A 19,617-nucleotide genomic window follows, 5' to 3' on the forward strand; every position below is an offset into this window, starting at 1 on the left:
TAACAATTTCTAATTTTCTAATAGATTTTTGTAGAGGATAAAGAATTATATTAATTAATATATTCAAAAATATAAAGTTTTGTTAAAAAAAAAAATAGTTTTATAGATGTAAGTTTAGCATCTGTCAAAAATAAATTTGTTAAATGAAAAATATTTTTAGAACGATATTTCGCTGTAAGAATAAATTTTCGTATTTAAAAAAAAATTCGAGTGTGAAGTATCATATATAAAATGAATTTCATATATGTAAATATGTATTATGTATATGTAGTATATGTAGTATATATATATATATATATATATATATAAAATAAAACATATACATCAAAAATTATATTTTTTAATAATACATTTGCATGTGCACAACTAATTTTTCGTTGTTACATTTTACCTTCTTATCATCATAAGTTTGAATTTCAAGTTTCGAAACGTTCTACTCACCGTTACTTCCGTGATGTCGCGAATTCAATCTTTCGTTATACCATGAAGAAATCACGTTGGTGAATATTTCAGACTCCTTCGTTTCGTCTCTTCACTGTTTTTCGACGAAGATTCAAATCCGCCTGTGCGTTCGTCACCGGCGATCATCGGTACAAACTTGGCGCCATCGAGTCCGCGAGCACTAACCTCTTCGTTCTCGAACGCGAACTCGGCTCGCTCTCTCGGGCGAATCTGCAAAGCGAAACGGACGCGTGAGTGATACGATTGGGAAGCTGTGATGACGTAATCCGATGCAAATGTATGACACGTGAATTAAGGACAGTCGGCGCCCTTTGCGCGAGATAAAAACCACTATCGACGCCGCTCGGCCGCGAAGTACGAAAAAACTAATGACCAACGCAAATCGCATGAAATGCGTCATATGACGCCTAGGACACGTCACGTGACACGTCGAAAGATTCAAATTCCGCGGGAATTCAAATCATCTCCCATCGTGTATCTCTTTCGGAAGAGGCACAGGTTTCTCGGCGGATGAGAATAAAGGAATTGTTTAATTATTTCAACACACAACTTGTATTTTTGTTTATAAATGTTATAAACAGGCGATCTGGTATTCGAAGAATCCAAAGAAATGTCATCATCATTTTTCGAGCTAAGATACAAACGCAGCTTCGCGCGGAGGAAATAAATTACATTAAAATATGAAACACCTTGCCACGAAATTTGCAAAGTGACACGACAATATAATATACAATAATGTAACATATAAAATATATTTAAATGCTTTTAGAAACTTAACTACACATAAAAATGTTTTTCCTTACTCTCTTCTCACAAAAGTTCAGATTTCGTCATAGATTATACTAAATGCAAGCTCAACTTGCAATTGTCGGTAAGCTTACTAAGTATAAACAATATTAGCAAAGCTTTAACAATTAAAGCAAACTTTCAACGAATCGATATATTAATTTCACGGTTATATATTTACAACGTTATAATATATTACATAATATATTAGAGAGGCATTAGAATAATTTTTCAGTAAAAACTAAGAGTATATATTACATAGCAATATAGCTATAGAATAGCTATAGAACATGTATAGAAATCTCTCTTCATTGATGTTTCGTTGAACACGTTGATTTCGGGCGCCACACTGCGATATCGATGCCGGATATCGCGAGAATGCCGTTTAAATAATCCATCTACAAAACAAAAAGTGAAGAGATATTAAACCCTAATAATCTTAAAAATAATATACAATGTAATGTGCATGATGTACAAGATCCTATATGTGTTTTGCGAATTTTACACGCTTGTGACACTCACACTAGCGATCTCTCCGAATCCTGATAGCAAAGTAACGATGGGCTTTGGCGGATCCGTAGGACTCGAAATTCTGACGGTGCCATCCGTAGAACTCGTTATCAGACATCCATGCGTCAGATGCACCCCCGTTATCCCTTTCGTATGATCAGTGGAGTAAGATTTCACCAGTTCGAAGTCGTTCTTCGGGTTCAGCACGTGCAACCTCGCGGTACTATCGCCTACGCAAACCCAGTCTCGTTGCATACTCATGCACATGGGAAACGCGTCGTCTGAAATCTGAGAGGTATATCAGCGTGACCGTCGTTTCTCCACTTGAAACGTTGAAAATACGGAGTGAAATTACTGTGACTGATTTCATGGTCCGCCCGGCTCTTTGATCCCAAACGGATATCGTCTTGTCCTCACTGGCGGACAGAATGTATTCCGAGTTCATGCCCAGCTTAATCACAGCTCCGGTGTGCGGCCGATACTGCCTGATCGGCTTCTGTCCCGATCTCGAGTCGAACACGAATATGGTCCTGCTGTACGAGCCGGTCGCAAAGAGAGCCCGCTCCGGACACGATGACACGCACAGCAACGCACCCGGCACACTCCTGAAATATTTGACATTGATTAGAAACGTACGAAATACTAATATTGCAATAATTTCAACCGGCGAGTGAACTTTAGAATTGCGTTTTTGAATCTTAAGATTGATTGGCAAGATACAGAATGCGATGTCCACGTATTCGAATAATTTGGATGATAATTATTTTTCTCACAAACGGAAATTATCCTTCTCCCTCAATCTTTCTATCGCGAAACGATCGAAATAAATAGTTTTGCCATGGCGTACATTTCGTAAGTTCTCTGCTGGACGAGACCGGTGTTGATGAGCATCCACGATTTGACGCTTTGATCCCAACTGCAACTGTAGATCGTGTTGTCTATCGCCGTCAAGTCCCAGATCCATCCGTTATGCGCGGAATCTATGCAGACAGAGTTTCCGATTTCGTGAGAGGGCAGTTTCTCGTGAGAGGGCAGTTTCCAATAAACCAGGGTGCGATCTCTCGCACCAGCTATACAAGTGGTTCCACCCTAGAAATTAAAATCATTATATTATTTCTTACAAGAGAAGTGATATCATACAAGAGGAGTGATTTTTAGATTTACGATGTACCACCTACGTGCATCAGTAGCAAAGCGTCTATCGTGCTGTACTGTGCGTTCGCGATGATAAATTTCTCCATGGAATCCTGCTGTTTCCACAACGCTGTTTGTTTCTCGATCGCAACGCATGACAATTTCCAAAACAACTTGTCGGGTTTCGCTGCAACGATACGTCACTTCTTATATGATATAAATATTAAGAAAGCTTATTCGTATTATAAAGTAAAAAAAAATGCACATACATACTAAAAATAAATTATAAGTACAGTCTTAATTGAGAAATCTATTCAAGCTTTTCACGCATATCTGATCGTAACAAACGGAGCTGCTCAAACTTGTTCAACATGATTTTTCATAAATAAAATAAAAAAAAAAAAAATATATATATATATATATATATATATATATATATAATTTTTTGAACACGCTTATTTTTCAAGACAAAATGCTACGAAATAAAATTCAATGTAAATAACCTACTACTTCGGCTTACATGCATGCGCATGTTTGAACAGCCAACGGGCATAGAGTGAGAGTAGTGTTTTATTTATTAACAAAATGAGAGTGGTCGTGCAAGGCGTAAGGTGCTATCAATTTGAGCTAACCGGGACGCAAGATCGGATAGCTAGCATCCGGCCATATATGGTTAATGCGGGTTTTCCACAATGAGTCATCCTTTAAAATCAGGTAGAATTGTTTGCACACTAGGCTCAAATTGTGTACTAACGTCGACGCCTCTAAGAAGGAGCATATATGCAGGAATATCTGAAATGCACAGCAGAATAAAAATTAAACACAAATGAATGCTCCAGAAGGAAGGAGAGAGAGAAGAGAGAGAGAGAGAGAGAGAGAGAGAGAGAGAGAGAGAGAGAGAGAGAGAGAGAGAGAGAGAGAGAGACACATCATGGTTTAATTCTTTACTCCATTGACAAGCGACTACCAACAGAACAAGATGACAGCTGCGACAAAAGATAAATTTCACGTGCGTGTGTGATACGAAAATTGATATTTTTCTTTTATTTTTTTTTTTTTGCCCACAAACCTCGACCGGGAGATCCAGTAGTGACAGTTGTGCGTCCTCCTCGCCGTCGTACGCGCAGCCTGCATTCTCGTCATCCATTTTTTCTCGCACCGTGCGAATCTGAGTATTTTCATTCGATCTGCTCGAAACTGATGCAAAAAGTTAACAAAAGGAACTGAACGTGATACAAACACGAGCGTTTATCGACGCCTGATCTGTCGTGTTATCAAACAACGATAGCTATCACGTCAGGCACCTTATATAGCTAAGAGTGACTCCACTGTGTCGCAAAACGACGCCACCTATACAGGGTGTTGCAAAAGAAATGCGTGTCTTGATCGACTTGCATTCGACTCTCTCCTTTCGACTGACTTCATAATTAGATTTATTTGTCCGCTTAAGAAACTTAGTCGATGGAATCTATCGAATTGTTATGTAAAGAGTTTCAACAAGTAAGAGATACAGTAGTAGCACTTTATTAAAAAATAGTAGTTATAATCCTTTATTACAGATTGTAGATTGATAATTAACACTAAAAATTTATTGAGATTTATGGTTTAAAAAATAATATTATCAGAATAAACTTTTTTAATATTGCATATATCCTGTTACAATTATATTATAATTATAAAAATTATGTAAATTATAATTAAAAACTGTGAATATATTCATTTGCTTATATGTTTAATAAACTTAATTAATAAATCATTAAATTGTAACATAAAGAATTTTGACAACAGGAGCTTTTGCAAATAAGAAAGTTAGCGGAACACCACATTTTACTAACAATTATAAAAATTATATTAAAATGAAAATTATAAAATTTTACGTAAATTATATTTGTAGGATAAAAATAAATTTATCAAGATAATATCAAGATAAATTTATTGAAAATTATACTTTATTGTAAATAATAAATATCTGAATAAATTTTCTCAATATATGCTCTATTATAATCATATTAAAATATATTGTGATTATATTATTTATGTACGTACAATTATTATAGTTAAGTAACCATTTGTGTACACTTAATTATACGTATTCAAATATAAAATATATGAATATTTTTGCTATCTAAAATCTATATTTTGCTAAACATATATTAAACACATATACGCACATATCTAGAAATCATAAATGCGCAGATGTTTGGAAATCTTCATATGTATGTAGTACCACAGTTTTTTTTATCTAATTTAATTTCTGGAATACTTTTTTGAAATTAATATATGCATTAATATATGCAATATATCCATCTATTTTATTACACTATATACTATACTATTTGTATGACCTTTTCTTTCAGGTAGCTCAAACAAGCTGTTTTCAGCTTACCTGAAAGTAGAAGAGTAAGATACTCTCATTATTTATTGCTATCTTCACCTTATTCTTTCAAACATTATTGTCCGTTTATTTTTATGATTACATTTTGATTCACATAACAACAAAATAACTCGCATTGTCGTATGGAATTTGTAGCTTTAGCAATTATTCAGACAGAAGCTGACAGGAGTTGATCGCTTTGAAACGATCGGTGAAGTTAAGTAAAATCAATGAAATAATTGCTCCGCTCGCCGAAACCTGCTTGCATAACTACGCCTATGTTGAAAAGCGTTTTCGAAGACGATATGTGCTTCAAAAGATATTATTACTAATTTTAAGTACGATATAACACCCCTCCAGGTCAATATGATCAATCCCACACCAACCATCGATTTTTGTAACGGCGGTATAGGAGACAATAAAATCAGACATGTAACGTAAGAACCGATGATTAAGTCTACTAAAGATAACCAGCAAATAATCTTTATATTTGACATCATGATCTCAACTATCAACATGCAAATGGAGTCACAAATTGAACGCAAACGATAGACAATCGATTGGCAAGATGTCCATACGGTAGACACGAATACGATTGAATATTCGGCAGAAATCCGTTGCTGAAGAAGCACAGATGACAATCAAAACGTACAAAAAAAAAATTTTCTCAAATACGGACAAATCGTTCGTCGTATCAAACGCGGAACTATTTGTCGTCTTGTTTTGTTTCTTGGTTAATGTGTGATCAACTTTCTGCGTCTTGTCGATGCAATATGTACATTACAATAATCATAAGTATCAGGTTCGTTGTGTCGTTTATAGTCTACTAATCTATAGTACTATTTCGTGTGAGAAAATTATAGGATCGTCTAAATTTTCGCTGACTTGTACAAATGTATGGGGAATATCGTAGCAGGATAAATGCAATGAGTGATAAATCAAGAGAGTCAGAGACAAGAAGTAATATTGCCCTGGGAACTTAAGGAGGGCGTATATTGTGAAACCAACCCTCTGGAATAACGCTGGCCAGCAACGGCAGCTCGACAAATATTCCATTGACGCCCAACAAGATGTGGATACGCCGAACAAGATTAATAACCGCACGCTCGCATTTGACATGTCCAAAATAATAGACGATTCGCCAATCGCCCCTCATCGTCGATCTCTTTATCCACCCTTGCGTGAATAGATTGACGTTTGTCTTTACAGGTTTGTTTTCGTCGACAATTAGGGAATAATTGCTATTGGCACTCTGAACGGAATCAATCGATCACTCACACCAATACTGTTGCGTGACAGTTTAAGTATTCTTAAAGTATCACAGATGTACATATATATATATTACTCTTCTTCAAAAGTGATGAAGATAAGTACGGAACTCTGTTGCGCGGGCTTATCAGAAGCAGAGTCACGGAGATATAATTAAAAGAAGTAAAAAACCGTTTCTCCCTCTTCAGATTCTTAATCTGCTCAATAAAATTTATCAGATAAAACAAAACATTTATGCAATTATCAGAAAAGACACAGCACAAGCTTATGCACAAGATTAACTCGAGCATCTGATACACAATTTGTCGCAGATCTAACAATGAAAGGAAAATTCTGTACAGCTGTTCAAAGTATTAAATACTTAATATAGATAATTATAAATATTATTTCAAATTTGTGTGTGTGTGTGTGTGTGTGTGTGTGTGTGTGTGTGTGTGTGTGTGTGTGTGTGGGGGGGTGTGTGTGCAAGAGAAAGTGCACGTTTTGTAATAATTCTGTAATAGCGTAATTTATCAAGAACTTCGTTCTCTGTTCTGAAAAATATTACAATATTAAAATACTGTTATTAAAATTTAATTTAGACTAAATAAAGAAATCTATTATGTGCACAATAAACCATATTAAAAAAATCCATCCACCAATCCAAAGTGCACAAAGAAAAAAAGTTATTGTTTCATCATATGTACATTCACTAGGCTCGTGTTGGCCTTAAATTGAATCTATAATTAAATAGTTAGTAAATTAATAATAATTAAGTGTCTTTATGTGTTGCTAAAATAAAAATAGGAATCGTAACATATTTTATCTCTAAATATTCCAAAAAAATTGATAACAATTTGTAATATATAAAATAGCTAATACATATTTCTAGACAGAATTGCTAATAATATTTGCTAATAACTTTCAGCTAATATCAGCGTGGATAAATGATAAAAACTAAGTACAGACGACATTAATTTTCTGTAAGATACGTGCAAGGAGAATAAGATTGAAACACCTTCGCGTAATTGACCAAACCGAACGTGGTAATTGCGCCTATTAAGGATCCGATTTGCGTCGCAACGCCGGTGTAGTAAAGACCCCTTCCAGGATCGGGTCGATATAACGTCGTAATGCCCATCTTTACAAATCCTATTAAACCGCAAAGCGTTATCCATACGAGAACTACCATTAGTTCGCCCACCCACGAATGTTGCAAGGGAGGATGAGGCGATTTCGCGGCCAAATATAAGACAAAGCCTGAAAGCACTAAAATAATCATCGTGAGGACATTAAGAAGCTTTACCTGCGGCGTATTTACAAAGAAACCTAAGGACATAGCTAATGGACCAGCTATGGAAGCTAGCGTGACGGTTAAGTGATACGCTAGATTGCCATATGGTAGACAAGAGTATGACTGTATGCTCGGCAAGGTACCGTTACCGAGGAAACAGACTATAGCCATCATAACTAATAAATAGTAGTATATAAATTTCGGCATTTTCCAGCCGGAATTAGTTTTATAGCTTGGCGGTGCCGTCGTGTCGGTCGGCAACATTTCCATGCTGCTTGGAAGCTTGACCCTTTCCCCGCGTGCTACGGGCAAATTGTTTAAACCTAAGAACGAGAGAAAACTCAGACATAGCAGAGAACCGATGAAGACGAAAAATATCTCGGAGGAGAATCTCGGATCTGATTTGGCGGGCTCAAATTCCAGCTGGGTCGAGCCTGGCTTGGTGACGTTTTCGCATTTTGGATTACCACCGACGCCCTGTATCAGCGCAACTGCGCTCGGTACGAATCCGCTCAATCCCTCCCCGACGAGATAAGACACCAGATAAATCTCACGGTAATTCCTCATGTACGGCATGAAGAGCACGGAACTTGTGCATCCGACGAGGGCGGTCACGAACATCAGCGACAGGAGGGCGGTCGAGTGCTCCTTACCGAAAACAAACGAGGTGTAATCGTACAGGAAACTCAACGCGACACAGGCGCACGCTCCTGCGGCCAGCAAGGCATAAATGATGAATTTGTCGTACGCCCAAGCGGTGTACCTGAAACACACATCCAAAATAGACTTGTTGCGCAATCGTCCCAAGACGTTATGAAACACAGACTTACTTTATATACAGGGTGTACAGTATGGGACCTAAATTGGCAAATTGCACCAGCATCACCATATGGGCGGGCAGGCTCCATCCTTCCGGAGCTGTATGCACGATCAGAGGTAATTGTACGTATATGCCATTCACACCGATCCAGGCACCCAGGCCAAACATCAGCGCTAGGAGATCGACCAGCAATCTCCGGTTGCTCAATCGCTGACTCAACATTTTGCACATTTGCGTCAGACCAGTTATTCTCAAATTGTTTCACACGTACGATAAATACTCCTAGTCGTCGATCACTAGTTGGTCTCTCACTGCGATATTCACCTCGTTCTGTGGAGGATACGATAATCAGACACATCGCTACATAATCAGACTGATAATTATTATCACGTCATAATGCAATTAGTCAGTCTACTAGAAAAGATAACTAGAACAGATAAAAGTGACGGTGTTGAAAATGTAATTACTGATGTACGATCGAAATACGTCATTCAATTATTGAAAATTAACACGTACCGCACTAATTTATATATAAATATATTTATATACATTTATCAATGGAGTATATTGTACATTTGTATATATATATATATATATATGTATATATTTTCACAATCTACTGCAAATCCAATTAAATTAGTAATAATTCACGCTGACAGCTTCAACCGCAATTTTTTCTGTTTCGTGAAAGATTACATTAATTATTTATTAATTTCTCAGAACTCATTGAAATTACCTCGATTTTGTTAACATATTATATTTTTCCTCGTAATTTTAGATATTTTGCTTCGTTGGATCTTCGTTTTTTTTTTATATATAAAATTTCGAATTCGTAAGTCGAAAAGAATGTTACCCAATTAATAAATCACATGCGCGTTGTTCACGCAACTAATCTTACGAAAGATTGGAAGGCGAATGCTTCGAAATCCGGAGTAGGGTTATATAATTCACGTGGTTTATTGACAATTCGATATATCGCACGTAGTATCTCGATAGCATTTAGCACTTTGCGCTTTTTAATTTTGCGCTCGACGGCATTTGTCGGTCGAAGGAATTTCACTCGACGAGCGTTCGTTTGGAAGTATCTCGCGTGATTAACACGCGTGTTCGATTAAGACTAAGACTATATTATAAATCGCAAACTATCGAATCTCGAACCGCGAGTACAATCGAACGACGAGTTTGTTCGGAGAGAGAGAGAAAGAGAGGAGAAGGGATTCATCCCCACCAAAAGTACCTGTTGAATCAGGTCACCTGGTATGATGAATGGCTATAACTTTTTTATTTTTAATGGAAATGTGGTCTCTAGCGAGTTATCTAATCTAAAAGAAATGGATGAATAGCTACCAAGCTGAATTTAAAACACATGTTATGAAAAAAAGAAAAACAGAAAGGAAAAATGTTCTGCATTAAAAAAAAAATAGAGGAAAAACTCTTTTATATTAGGATTTAACAGAATTTTTTGCTCTTTCGCAGCAACACTGAATTTTCTGGAAATATTTAAAAATGTAACTTTTAATTTAACCAAAAAATTGAATTTTAATAATAGTAATTAATATTGTTTCATTTATCTTTGCATAAAAGAATATATACTTACTTTTTCTATTGATAAACTACTTTTCCCGATAGACTATAGTTCTATTAGGATTGATTGATTGTCAAAAAGGGATCGCAGGGACAATGGGATATGTGGAACGAAGAAAATATACGATTTGTTGAATATAGCAAGAACTTTATAAAAGACGAGGCAGACTCACAGATGGTTTAAGTACATTAGTATTTGTCTCAAAACTCTTGAGAGTTTTTGCATTTGAGAGTGTGTTTTGCGTTCGCATCTTTGTTTTTTCTTTTTCTTTTTTACTTTTTTCATCATTTTTAATAGAATCACACGGATGAAAAAAGGTCGCAGAAAATGTGCTCTTGCAAGTGCTCGAAAGTCGTGTACGGATATATAACATTAATTTAAAGGAGTCCCCATTCGGATGACAGATGGCGGAAAAAGGAAACGCCGAACTATACCTGACATAAGCTTCCTTCGTGTTGCGCCATAGTATCGTCGCCTATATATTTTTCTTTATCTGCGAGCGATAAATATGCATATAAAATAAAGTAAAATTCCCTTATTGCGGCATTCAGCGAAAAAGAAAAGATCGATTTATTTATTTTTTTGGATAATGTTTCCCCCTTCATTTAGTACAATTGGATATTACACACAAGGTGTCCCAGAATTGGTGCACGCGAGATGAACAATGCAATTCTCTGTGTTGAAAGAAGTAACCTTTTTCACTGGCAAAACTGCGTCAAGGCGGTAACTTTTTAACTAGAGCAATTCGTAATTAACAAAAAGCTAAATAAGTTGTGTATGAATCAAAGACGATGCTAAATATGTGGACGTACACAGTTTTTACTACTTCCTTAAAGATTTTATGATTATGCATGATATTTAAATGCCGCATTATTTTGAATGTAATTTACCTAATAGGAGAAAATATTCAGTAGTAACGACTGAGAATAGATTAGATAACGGTAACATGATTTATGCGGATCTATTTGTTAGAGAAACGTTAAACTTGTTTTCGCTCGAAGTCTATCGCTTGAAAGCAGTTTTAGTTCAGACGAAAAAATTGACTTCTTCCGACCCAAAGTACTCACACTGCGTCTTCCGCGTACTCAAATTCTGAAATATCCCGCATACTGTGCGCTCGATATCAAATGTATGTACATGTAGTATACAAATGTATTGTACGTACGTGTATCGTATATATCATATATGTTGTATATGCATATATGTACATGGCTCGTTTTAACCATATATTCTATTCGCAATCTCCGTGCGGTGGTACGGTTTTATCTTGATCAGCCGATTTGCAGTTGATTGTTCTCCAGATTCGTCGGATTAAAACTCGAGTACGGTCGATCGGTGGTACAATAGTCCCTCTAAGATACTTTGAAGCGATTACATACTATTTTGTAGGTACGAAATCCCGCCGTGAAGGACGACGGCTGTCGATTACAACATGGAAAAAGTGTCAGTGCGATCACAATCGATCGACCTTACAGATGCGCATAATCGCGAATTGCAGAGTTACGGAAATTGCTGGCTCGGCTGCGACACAATGGCGCGGGAAACGATGATGTACACATCGAAAAATCGTATATACACATATAGGTATAACATGTGTGAAATTCGTGTGTATGTATGCGTGTCCGTGTCCGTGTCCGTGTGTGTGTATGTGTGTTTTGTTCGAACGAATACCGGTGTCGGCAAGTAAACGAGCGGTGGATGAAGGTAGAATAAAACGCGCACGCGAGAAATTACTCGTGATCGATCGCGGGATCGATCGATTTTTTGCCGCACGTACAAACTAATAAGCGCGATTGCGCGTGTCGCTATCACTAGAGCATTCTTATTATTTTCTGCGTAGAAATTCGTCCGCCGACGCGTCTCGCTTCCGTTCTGCGTCCTTGTTCGATCAGTTTCAAGTGGCTCGTAAACGGATTGATCGATCAAAAAATTGATTTGGCTTAAATTTAAGCGATGCTAATTTCAAAGGCTGTAGAAAATAAATTGTTAATGGGACATAATTTTGAAAATAACAGTATGTCTTTAATCATTCAAAGAACACATAATTATATATTATTGATTTAAATTTAATTTTTTAATTTTAAATAATATAACTCTCTCTCTCTCTTTTGTTACGAGTATTAACCATCAACGTATTTTTTTCTCTGTCCAATGTTATATAAGTGCTTAATAAAATTGTCTTCGCTTTGTCATTTGCTGCGTCAGCGCATGTCTCGCAAGAATGAAATTAATTGATTGAATCGTCGAATCGCGCCGGCAAGGAATTTAACATTAACAAGTTCGTGATCGAGATCGTGTATCTGTGTGCGCAGTAAATATGCCGAGGATCACATATCGTTCGCTATCGTCCATTTTGCTACGTATCTTCCGAGTTTGACTCAACTTCTCAAGTATCCTAAAGCGGAAATTATCGACGAACTTGTTACTTACTAACGTCGAAGTTACGCTAAATTAATACGCAGTGCAACAAAAGATGATAATCAAAATCTAAGAATTCTCATCTTTTTTCTCTAGTTTCTTCACTACTGCGAATGACACTGAAAAAAACAGAACAAATTTGAACTTTATTTTAAATCCTCGTGTTATTGCGATATTTTTTTTTTTTAAACGGAAATTTGGCGACCGATGTCAATTTCCAGCAAGCCGAGACGCGCTGTGCGGTATTCAAACGTGTTCCTCAAACGTGTCAAAGCGGAAGCTTGCGGGATCACGTCGGCGGACAAACATTCGATTCTCATCGTGGTGAGATGAGATTAGGTGCGATTGTCAGAGCTGCTGCTGCTGCTGCTGCTATATACGCCTGCCACGAACGTGTGTTCGCGTCGAAAGTTTCGGGTGGAAACGAGCGCTTTCTCTCGCGGTCGGATGCTTATTCCGGCCACGGGATATCGAGGAAATCTCGCTAGGACGCGAGCAGGACCCGATATAATCTCGATGGAATTGACTGCAGTACTGTAGTACACGGATTGTGCGCGATACGGGTATTGTTACGAGCTACTATTGCGAGTCCTGGTCCTTTCGCATCTTAGACACATTGTTACATCTTTCTTACAGCCGCCTACATATTATAGCACTTTCCGCCGAGCACCACCGATATTCTCGGCTGTACATTCTTTTTCGATGGTCATTATCAATATCAGAATTAATAAAATATATAACATACAAAATATGTGGATTTGATGTACGATAATTTCTCGTATCACTTTTTTTATCACGTGCGATAAGCTCATAATTAATAATACACGGATTGAAAAATATTGCATGAACTTGAAAAAAAAAATTGCATTCTGTTAGCTAGTAATTTTTTCATTTTTTTTTTTCATAATTTACTTCGGAATTAATCGAACTGTTAACATTAGAACTACTAGATTTTTGAAACTGATTAGTTCCAAAAGCAAAAAGTTACTTCTTCTGTTTTTTTTTTTATTAAAATTTTATAACTTGATCGAGGGAGTTTTTCATGTCGAACGAGAATGCTATTTTGTAATATGATTTTGATTTTGAGAAATGGCACGAAAATAAAAATGTCGTTGGCGGTTCTGGTATTAATGAATTCTTTTTCTGGTAGATTGACATTTGCTATAGATGAGGAAGGATGGGAGTTTCCAGTTGTGGGCGTATCACCTGAAAGCACGAGCACATACACATACATACATTATAACGTAGGACAATTTCGGCTGTACGTAAGTGTATACGTACGTGTTCGCGCGGGGAACATCCAATGTGCGGACCGGTGGATACTGTATCGATCAAATGTTACCTGCCGGTGTGTCGCAGATATATACGTATATATCCGCGGGGATGGTACATGGTTCGCATAGCTATGTATTTCGGTAAGGTACGAGGCTGGCACGTACGAGAAAATACCTTCTCGCGATGAGGCGAGACGGAAATTATTGCATGACGAGGGCAGGGAGTGGAAGTAAGATGGGGATGTCGCGTCAAGGGAGACCGCGAAATTCTGTAATTACACCTAACGAAATTTGTTCATCATCGAGAAATATCTACGGATCCAGGAGATAAATTCTTCTTCATACTTATCTCATCTGAGAAAATATAATACGTCCGAATGAAAGATTTATGTTGTGCGCGACTCGATGTACGTTTTTATACGTGCTTTATCGATATATGCTTTTTTTCGCATACGTTGCTGCCAAAATGTAGTGAGCTGGAAGTATGGAATTATAAGCGTATCAAGTGACAGAATCGTCATCTTTCACGAATTCCTTTACGAATCGCAGAGATAGAGTAAAACGATCGTGTAAAACGTACTGTCATACGTTATAAAAATAACCGTTGAGTTTCAATCTTGCTTCACTCCCCTCAACTAATAAATTTCATTTCGGTTAAATTTACGAGTCGATGCGAGATGTTACGTTGCTGAAAATAAATAAGAGAGAAGAAAATTATATCGATCGCGCCAATTACTCGTGCGCAATTAAATTGCAAGAGTGAAACGTTTGCACTGAGATATTGATATTTTGATATTTTTGATCACATGAATAACTTAGATGACAAAGTGCGACATAAAAATGATAAAATTTCATCGAGATTTCTTTACATCTGCCATCATAAATAAAAAAGTGTACAAACATCGGAATATTAAACGATTCTGATAATCATAACGCCATCGAAGTCATAATCAATGAAAGAATGATATGATGGTTCGTTCGCTTTCTTTTCATTTATTTTACCCTGATCGTTTAGTCTTCCGCGGAAAGGAAAGTGCAGTCTGTGCTTAAAGGCTGTCGTATGATCTCAATTTAAATGCCTCTAATTGTTGTGTGATACTTTATATACGAAATCGATTGATTGGTTCTCTTAGAACTCGCTCGAAAGATAAGCGAGTCATAAAAGAAAATATGTAATTCTGCGAATTCCTAATTCTTCAAGTTAGATATTCCCTGACGAAAAATCTAGTTTATACGCCTGCTAATTTATCTCAATTATAGAATTTTATATTTTTCACGAGAATATGAAATAGACGGGAGTTTATCTTGATCTAAAGGAATGAGTCTCTCTTTTTTTTTAAAGATTTTCTCTGTTTCAATTTTTATAAAGATGGATTGAGAGTGATAAATATCAAACCTCAAATTCGTTTACGAAAATACGAAAAATAAATGTGAGTTCGCAAAATATATTTTTATCAATTCCACATATCTTCTCAGATAGAATCATCATTTTAGAATTAATAGTTACTCCGGCTCAAAATCTTTCGGCTAAACATCTTTGTACGGCGAGTAGCGATAGCTTGAATGGAAACGTAGAGTTACATTAATAATGACACTCTGAATGTTCGTAGTAAAAAGATTCAATTTGAAGGGGAGACGAGATTCGACTAGAGTGTCTGAACTTAATCTGCATGACGATGGCACTACGCGCATCGCGATGCAGCCTCTTTTAAGAACTCCCCAAAAAAAGCACGCGCGTGTCCGTGCTCTCTCCATCTTTCGCTTCCCCTTATTTTTTTCCTCTCCTCTCAAATATTTGTTCGCTTATGTAACATTGACTGTACTCTAAAATTCTGTTTAACATACGTACTACGATAATTACAGTATTGTTACTTGGCTTGGCGACTATGCCAACGCGCATATCCTCTTATTTCCACGGCGATGTACACAATAGGTGAAAAAAGTCTTTAGAGGAAAATAGGTTCTTTAGTAAATTGACAAGTAGATAGATTTGTGTTCGTGTAGATTTATGTTCGTGTATGTGTGTAGAATTGTGTGTGTGTGTGTGTGTGTGTGTGTGTGTGTGTGTGTGTGTGTGTGTGTGTGTGTAGAATTGTGTGTCGATGTAGAGTCAAGGAGAACACGACCCTAGACTCACCCTACGATCCTTTTTCTCCGATCGTTTTGCTCTCTACTTTGTTTTCTTGTATTACATGTATACGGAATGTTCTGTCTCATAAAATCGGTACGGTGATCATAAATCGGGAACCGTTTGCAAATACGTCTCGCATAAAAACTGACCGTATTCAAGAAAAAATACGGCGCGTCCAATGTATATTTTGTATTGTATGTCTCTAACACCTTGCAAAAAGTGGAATAATATATTTTTATATGATAAAGATAATAATAAGGTATAGCAAAGATAAAATTACGAGAAAATACGTATCAAGAAAATTACGAAACTTATTATAGATAGAAATTAAAAAAAATTATTATAGATTGTAGATGTTTATATGAGATTTGTCGATGATATCATAATAAGAAAATTTAATTAAAGCAAATTAAGCTGAACCTGTGTATTACTTGTATTACTTTTTAAATTAACAAAACGCTGTAAGAGAAATAAAATTATTAATTTCGAGGAGAAACAAATGCAAGAGGAACGCAAACCACGTAATTTCATGCTAAGATTATATAATTTCTTGGATAATTCCGGTATATAACTTCTGCCTTCGATATCGAAATTCGCATGGCGCGAGATATTGCACCGACATACATAAGACAGAACGCGGTGTATATATGCACACCCAACGAGTTCCACGTCACATTCCCGCGCGTTTGCCCGTCCCCGCAATCGTGTCGGGTCTGCGGCCGTCGACCGTACCCTCAGAGAGGATATCCATCGCTCCGTCTGGCGGCCATCTTCGCCGCTCTGGAGGCCAGAGCGCCCAGGGAGCACACCAGACCTGTCAACGTCTCCCAGAATGTGGTCCTGCGTCGCTTGTGCGCCGCTTGGCCGAGGACGTATCCCAGATAATAGTCGGCATACCGACCGTTGTTGCCGGCGGTACGGTTCTCGTGAGTGCCGCCACCGCCGCCTCCGCTTCCGACGCTGGACCTGGCGCCGACGCTGGATCTGGGCTGCTGCAGGATGCTGCGACGATGCTCCTGGCCGGTGCGATCGATGCTTCGCCTGGGCGAGGAGACGCCGCTGCCACCGCTGCCGTTGCTGTGCCGATGATGTTGCCGCTGCTCCTCGTAGAGCTGCTGCTGCAACTGCACATTGCTCAGCCGACGATCCATCATCCTGACCAGGTTTTGATGTACTCGTTGGTCTTCCTCCGGCACCGTTACCGTCGGCAACTGACGCCGGTAACTCGGTGGTGTTGGTGACGATGGTAACTCGCGTTCCACTTGTCAAGCGTATTCGGTGTCGCTGGACGCCGATCGCTCGAGATGACCCTGATGACCCACCACCGAGTGGTGCTGCTGATTCGAGTGTTGCTGTTGCTGCTGCTGCTGTTGCTGCTGCTGCGCCTGTGCATACGCCAGGCTCTTCTGATAGCTGAACAGCTGCCGTTCGAGACTGTAGTTCTCCGCTTGCAGCGACACGATCTCACGTCGCATCTGCTGATTATGCACGCGACACACGTCGTCATATTTGTGATAGGTCGCCTGAAAGAGCAAGTGACTCTCGTTCCACTCCAGTCGAATTTTCAACTGGCCCTTGTCCGTGAGATATGGACAGTGATTCTCCTTCACCTCGTTCATGTCCACATTAGTCTCCATGATGATACCCTCGTCGACAGACTCCTGAACGTAGTAGCGACTGAACGGTTCGCCGGACAGCCCAATCGCCTTGACGTTTGGTCCCTCGCCCCTCAGTAAATATGCTGACCAACTGACATACCTATTCGGATAAAAAAATTCTCAAAAATTTAATTCGCTAAACATTTTTCAAAATCTTCATCATGTTTTTCGAGCTTGGCCTTACAAATAAATAATATCTATTCGTTAAACATTTTATTACCAATAAATATTATTTTAAATATTAAAAGTCGATCTTTAATCTCCTCAGTAGATTGCAATTTTTCAATTTAATATTTGCTAGATTGAAAAACCGAAAATTCACTTTAAGTATAAAAGATATTAAATCTAAGCTAGATGTGATACCGACGATATATCTCCAACGATAAAAAAGATATTCACCTTAAATGATTCCTCGGCACATTGTGGATGTCTTTGTACACCAAGTGCAGCCTGACCGTGTCGGAGTTGAGGTCGGCGCGAATGGCCCAGGCCTGCTTGTCGCGATCGTAACAGGGCGCAGCCGGCAGGACCGACGGGCCCAGCGCCTGCACCGCGACCTCGCAGATGGTCCTCGCCTCGAGCATCTCGAGCGACACGCGAAGCGTGCCCTTGTGCGCGATGTCGGACCACCTGACCCTGGTGTGCCATCCGAAGCCGCAGCCCTCGGCGTCGGATATATCCTCGATTTGACCGGAATCGATCCGCCGTTCACCCTCGCCCAGGGCCAGGCTGTACCTCACTCTGCACCGATGATCGAAGCCCGACAATCTCATCAGGTAGACGCTCACGCGGCTGTCTTGGCTACGGCCGTCCGCATCCTTGCCGTGCGGATAGATGACGAGATTCCAGTCGAAACCGCCGAAGGCGAAGTAGTCGGTCTCCAACTTGTTCGGCTTCGTCTGGCCGGCCGAGAACACCGACGTCGGCATCCTGACCTCCGTCATGTAGACCGTCCGCACGTTCGCCATGGACAGCTCCAGCTGAAACTCGCCGTTCGTGTCGGCGAAATTACGGCTGTAGAGATCCGCCACGGCGATGTAGCTGCGGTTGCCCTGGGCCGGCGCCTCGTAGGTGAACTTGACGCGTTTGCCAGAGAAGCTCTCGTTCATGGAGAAGTGCTCTCGGTTCAGCAACGTGAACGTGAAGTCCACGTATACGCGGAGGTTTCTTGACGCGCCACGCCATACTAAGTACACGCCCAGGACCTTGGAAAGATCGACCAATGTATTCGATGTTTGCTATTTAATTCTGATCTTGCATCTTTTTGGATATGGATTACAGATTAAACGCAAATGATTATAAGTTTCCCATTTATTCTGTACAAAAGGAGCTTTTAACGTGGTTTCCGGTTTCTGATTGAAAATTAAGTAAGAAAATTCATAGGAAAGATCTCGTAACTAATAATTCTAACAACAAGCCGCCAATCGACCGAGTTACCTTTTCCCCGCGTGAAAAAGCGACGGCCCATCTCTGAAAACCGCATACTAGTTCCTTGCTGGTAACGTCTCTCTCAGGATCGCGCACGACGGTCCTAGTGACGACGAAGGAGAAGACCCGCGTGCCACTGCGATCGTGCAGCTGCGCGAACCTATACAACAAAGCCATCACCGCATCTCGAGGGCACTCTTAATCCGATGGCCCGCGATGATTTACAAGGATTCGTCTTGGTTGGTTTGTGATAATCTGAAAAATCAGATTTTATTAATTGTGCAATGACAATAATCTCTTTAATGCCTAACTAGAAAGAATAAATTAAAAAAGAATTTTTTTTAAATTATTTCAGACATTTTTCTTCGACTACTTTCTTGAATGTATTTAATAGTCGTGTTAGAGACGGTATTTCATTACTATTTTAATAAAAATTAACTTCTTCTTTAATAAAGCTCTTAATGATGAATGGCTCAAAATTTCAGAAGTGTTGAA

The 19,617-nt window shown here is 38.7% G+C and overlaps 4 protein-coding genes and 1 pseudogene across 14 annotated transcripts in view; all 5 read right to left on the reverse strand.

Annotated features, from left to right (window-relative positions):
- The window catches only part of LOC105428980 (peroxisomal leader peptide-processing protease-like), a 173,350-nt gene that overhangs the window by 61,563 nt on the left and 92,170 nt on the right, over window positions 1-19,617 (reverse strand). Inside the window, exons 1-2 of one of the 4 annotated variants that reach the window (XM_089084774.1) lie at window positions 791-860; window positions 442-672 (exon numbers count right to left, since the gene is read on the reverse strand). The gene's annotated coding sequence lies outside the window, so the exon portion shown is untranslated. Of the gene's footprint in view, window positions 1-441; window positions 861-19,617 lie in introns of those variants that run through there. The other 3 variants (XM_089084775.1, XM_089084776.1, XM_089084773.1) reach the window with 3 other exon arrangements.
- Window positions 988-4,261, reverse strand: LOC105428856 (F-box/WD repeat-containing protein 9). The gene is made up of 7 exons (XM_089084796.1): window positions 3,962-4,261; window positions 3,525-3,684; window positions 2,937-3,079; window positions 2,606-2,847; window positions 2,114-2,363; window positions 1,771-2,046; window positions 988-1,646 (listed from the first exon to the last, which is right to left on the reverse strand). Exons 1-7 carry the CDS (start codon window positions 4,037-4,039, stop codon window positions 1,557-1,559), a joined length of 1,239 nt encoding a protein of 412 aa, XP_088940922.1. The 5' UTR covers window positions 4,040-4,261; the 3' UTR covers window positions 988-1,556.
- Window positions 4,401-6,046, reverse strand: LOC105428854 (solute carrier family 52, riboflavin transporter, member 2-like; annotated as a pseudogene).
- LOC105428855 (solute carrier family 52, riboflavin transporter, member 3-A) lies at window positions 6,941-10,195 on the reverse strand. 3 transcript variants are annotated; one of them, XM_089084788.1, is made up of 3 exons: window positions 9,527-10,195; window positions 8,639-8,958; window positions 6,941-8,571 (listed from the first exon to the last, which is right to left on the reverse strand). In XM_089084788.1, the coding sequence occupies exons 2-3, from the start codon at window positions 8,857-8,859 to the stop codon at window positions 7,488-7,490; spliced, it is 1,305 nt and encodes a 434-aa protein (XP_088940914.1). In that variant the 5' UTR covers window positions 8,860-8,958; window positions 9,527-10,195; the 3' UTR covers window positions 6,941-7,487. The 3 variants fall into 3 exon arrangements, with proteins under 3 accessions (XP_088940914.1, XP_088940913.1, XP_011639710.1); XM_089084787.1 differs by having other exon boundaries at window positions 9,482-10,195; XM_011641408.2 differs by having other exon boundaries at window positions 9,365-10,195.
- The window catches only part of LOC105428849 (uncharacterized), a 94,490-nt gene continuing 92,174 nt past the window's right edge, over window positions 17,302-19,617 (reverse strand). For all 6 annotated transcript variants that reach the window (XM_089084784.1, XM_011641400.3, XM_011641403.3 and 3 more), the window contains exons 2-4: window positions 19,132-19,377; window positions 18,094-18,899; window positions 17,302-17,794 (exon numbers count right to left, since the gene is read on the reverse strand). In XM_089084784.1, the coding sequence (XP_088940910.1) occupies window positions 17,302-17,794; window positions 18,094-18,899; window positions 19,132-19,299 (1,467 nt within the window). In that variant the 5' untranslated portion in view covers window positions 19,300-19,377. The remainder of the gene's footprint in view (window positions 17,795-18,093; window positions 18,900-19,131; window positions 19,378-19,617) is intronic.

Source organism: Pogonomyrmex barbatus, unplaced genomic scaffold, assembly GCF_055798465.1.
Source record: "Pogonomyrmex barbatus isolate J1 unplaced genomic scaffold, ASM5579846v1 scaffold9, whole genome shotgun sequence".
Lineage (NCBI taxonomy): Eukaryota > Metazoa > Arthropoda > Insecta > Hymenoptera > Formicidae > Pogonomyrmex > Pogonomyrmex barbatus.

What these genes read in the sequence shown, in the direction of transcription:
- LOC105428856 (XM_089084796.1), bottom strand. Translation starts at nt 4,039, where the DNA reads ATGGATGACGAGAATGCAGGCTGCGCGTACGACGGCGAGGAGGACGCA. An exon ending in CAGCAGAGAACTTACGAAAT is followed by an intron (nt 2,364 to 2,605) that starts GTACGCCATGGC and finishes CAAATATTTCAG; the next exon opens with GAGTGTGCCGGGTGCGTTGC. An exon ending in GGACCATGAAATCAGTCACA is followed by an intron (nt 2,047 to 2,113) that starts GTAATTTCACTC and finishes TATACCTCTCAG; the next exon opens with ATTTCAGACGACGCGTTTCC.
- LOC105428855 (XM_089084788.1), bottom strand. Translation starts at nt 8,859, where the DNA reads ATGTGCAAAATGTTGAGTCAGCGATTGAGCAACCGGAGATTGCTGGTC. An exon ending in CTGTACACCCTGTATATAAA is followed by an intron (nt 8,572 to 8,638) that starts GTAAGTCTGTGT and finishes TGTGTGTTTCAG; the next exon opens with GTACACCGCTTGGGCGTACG.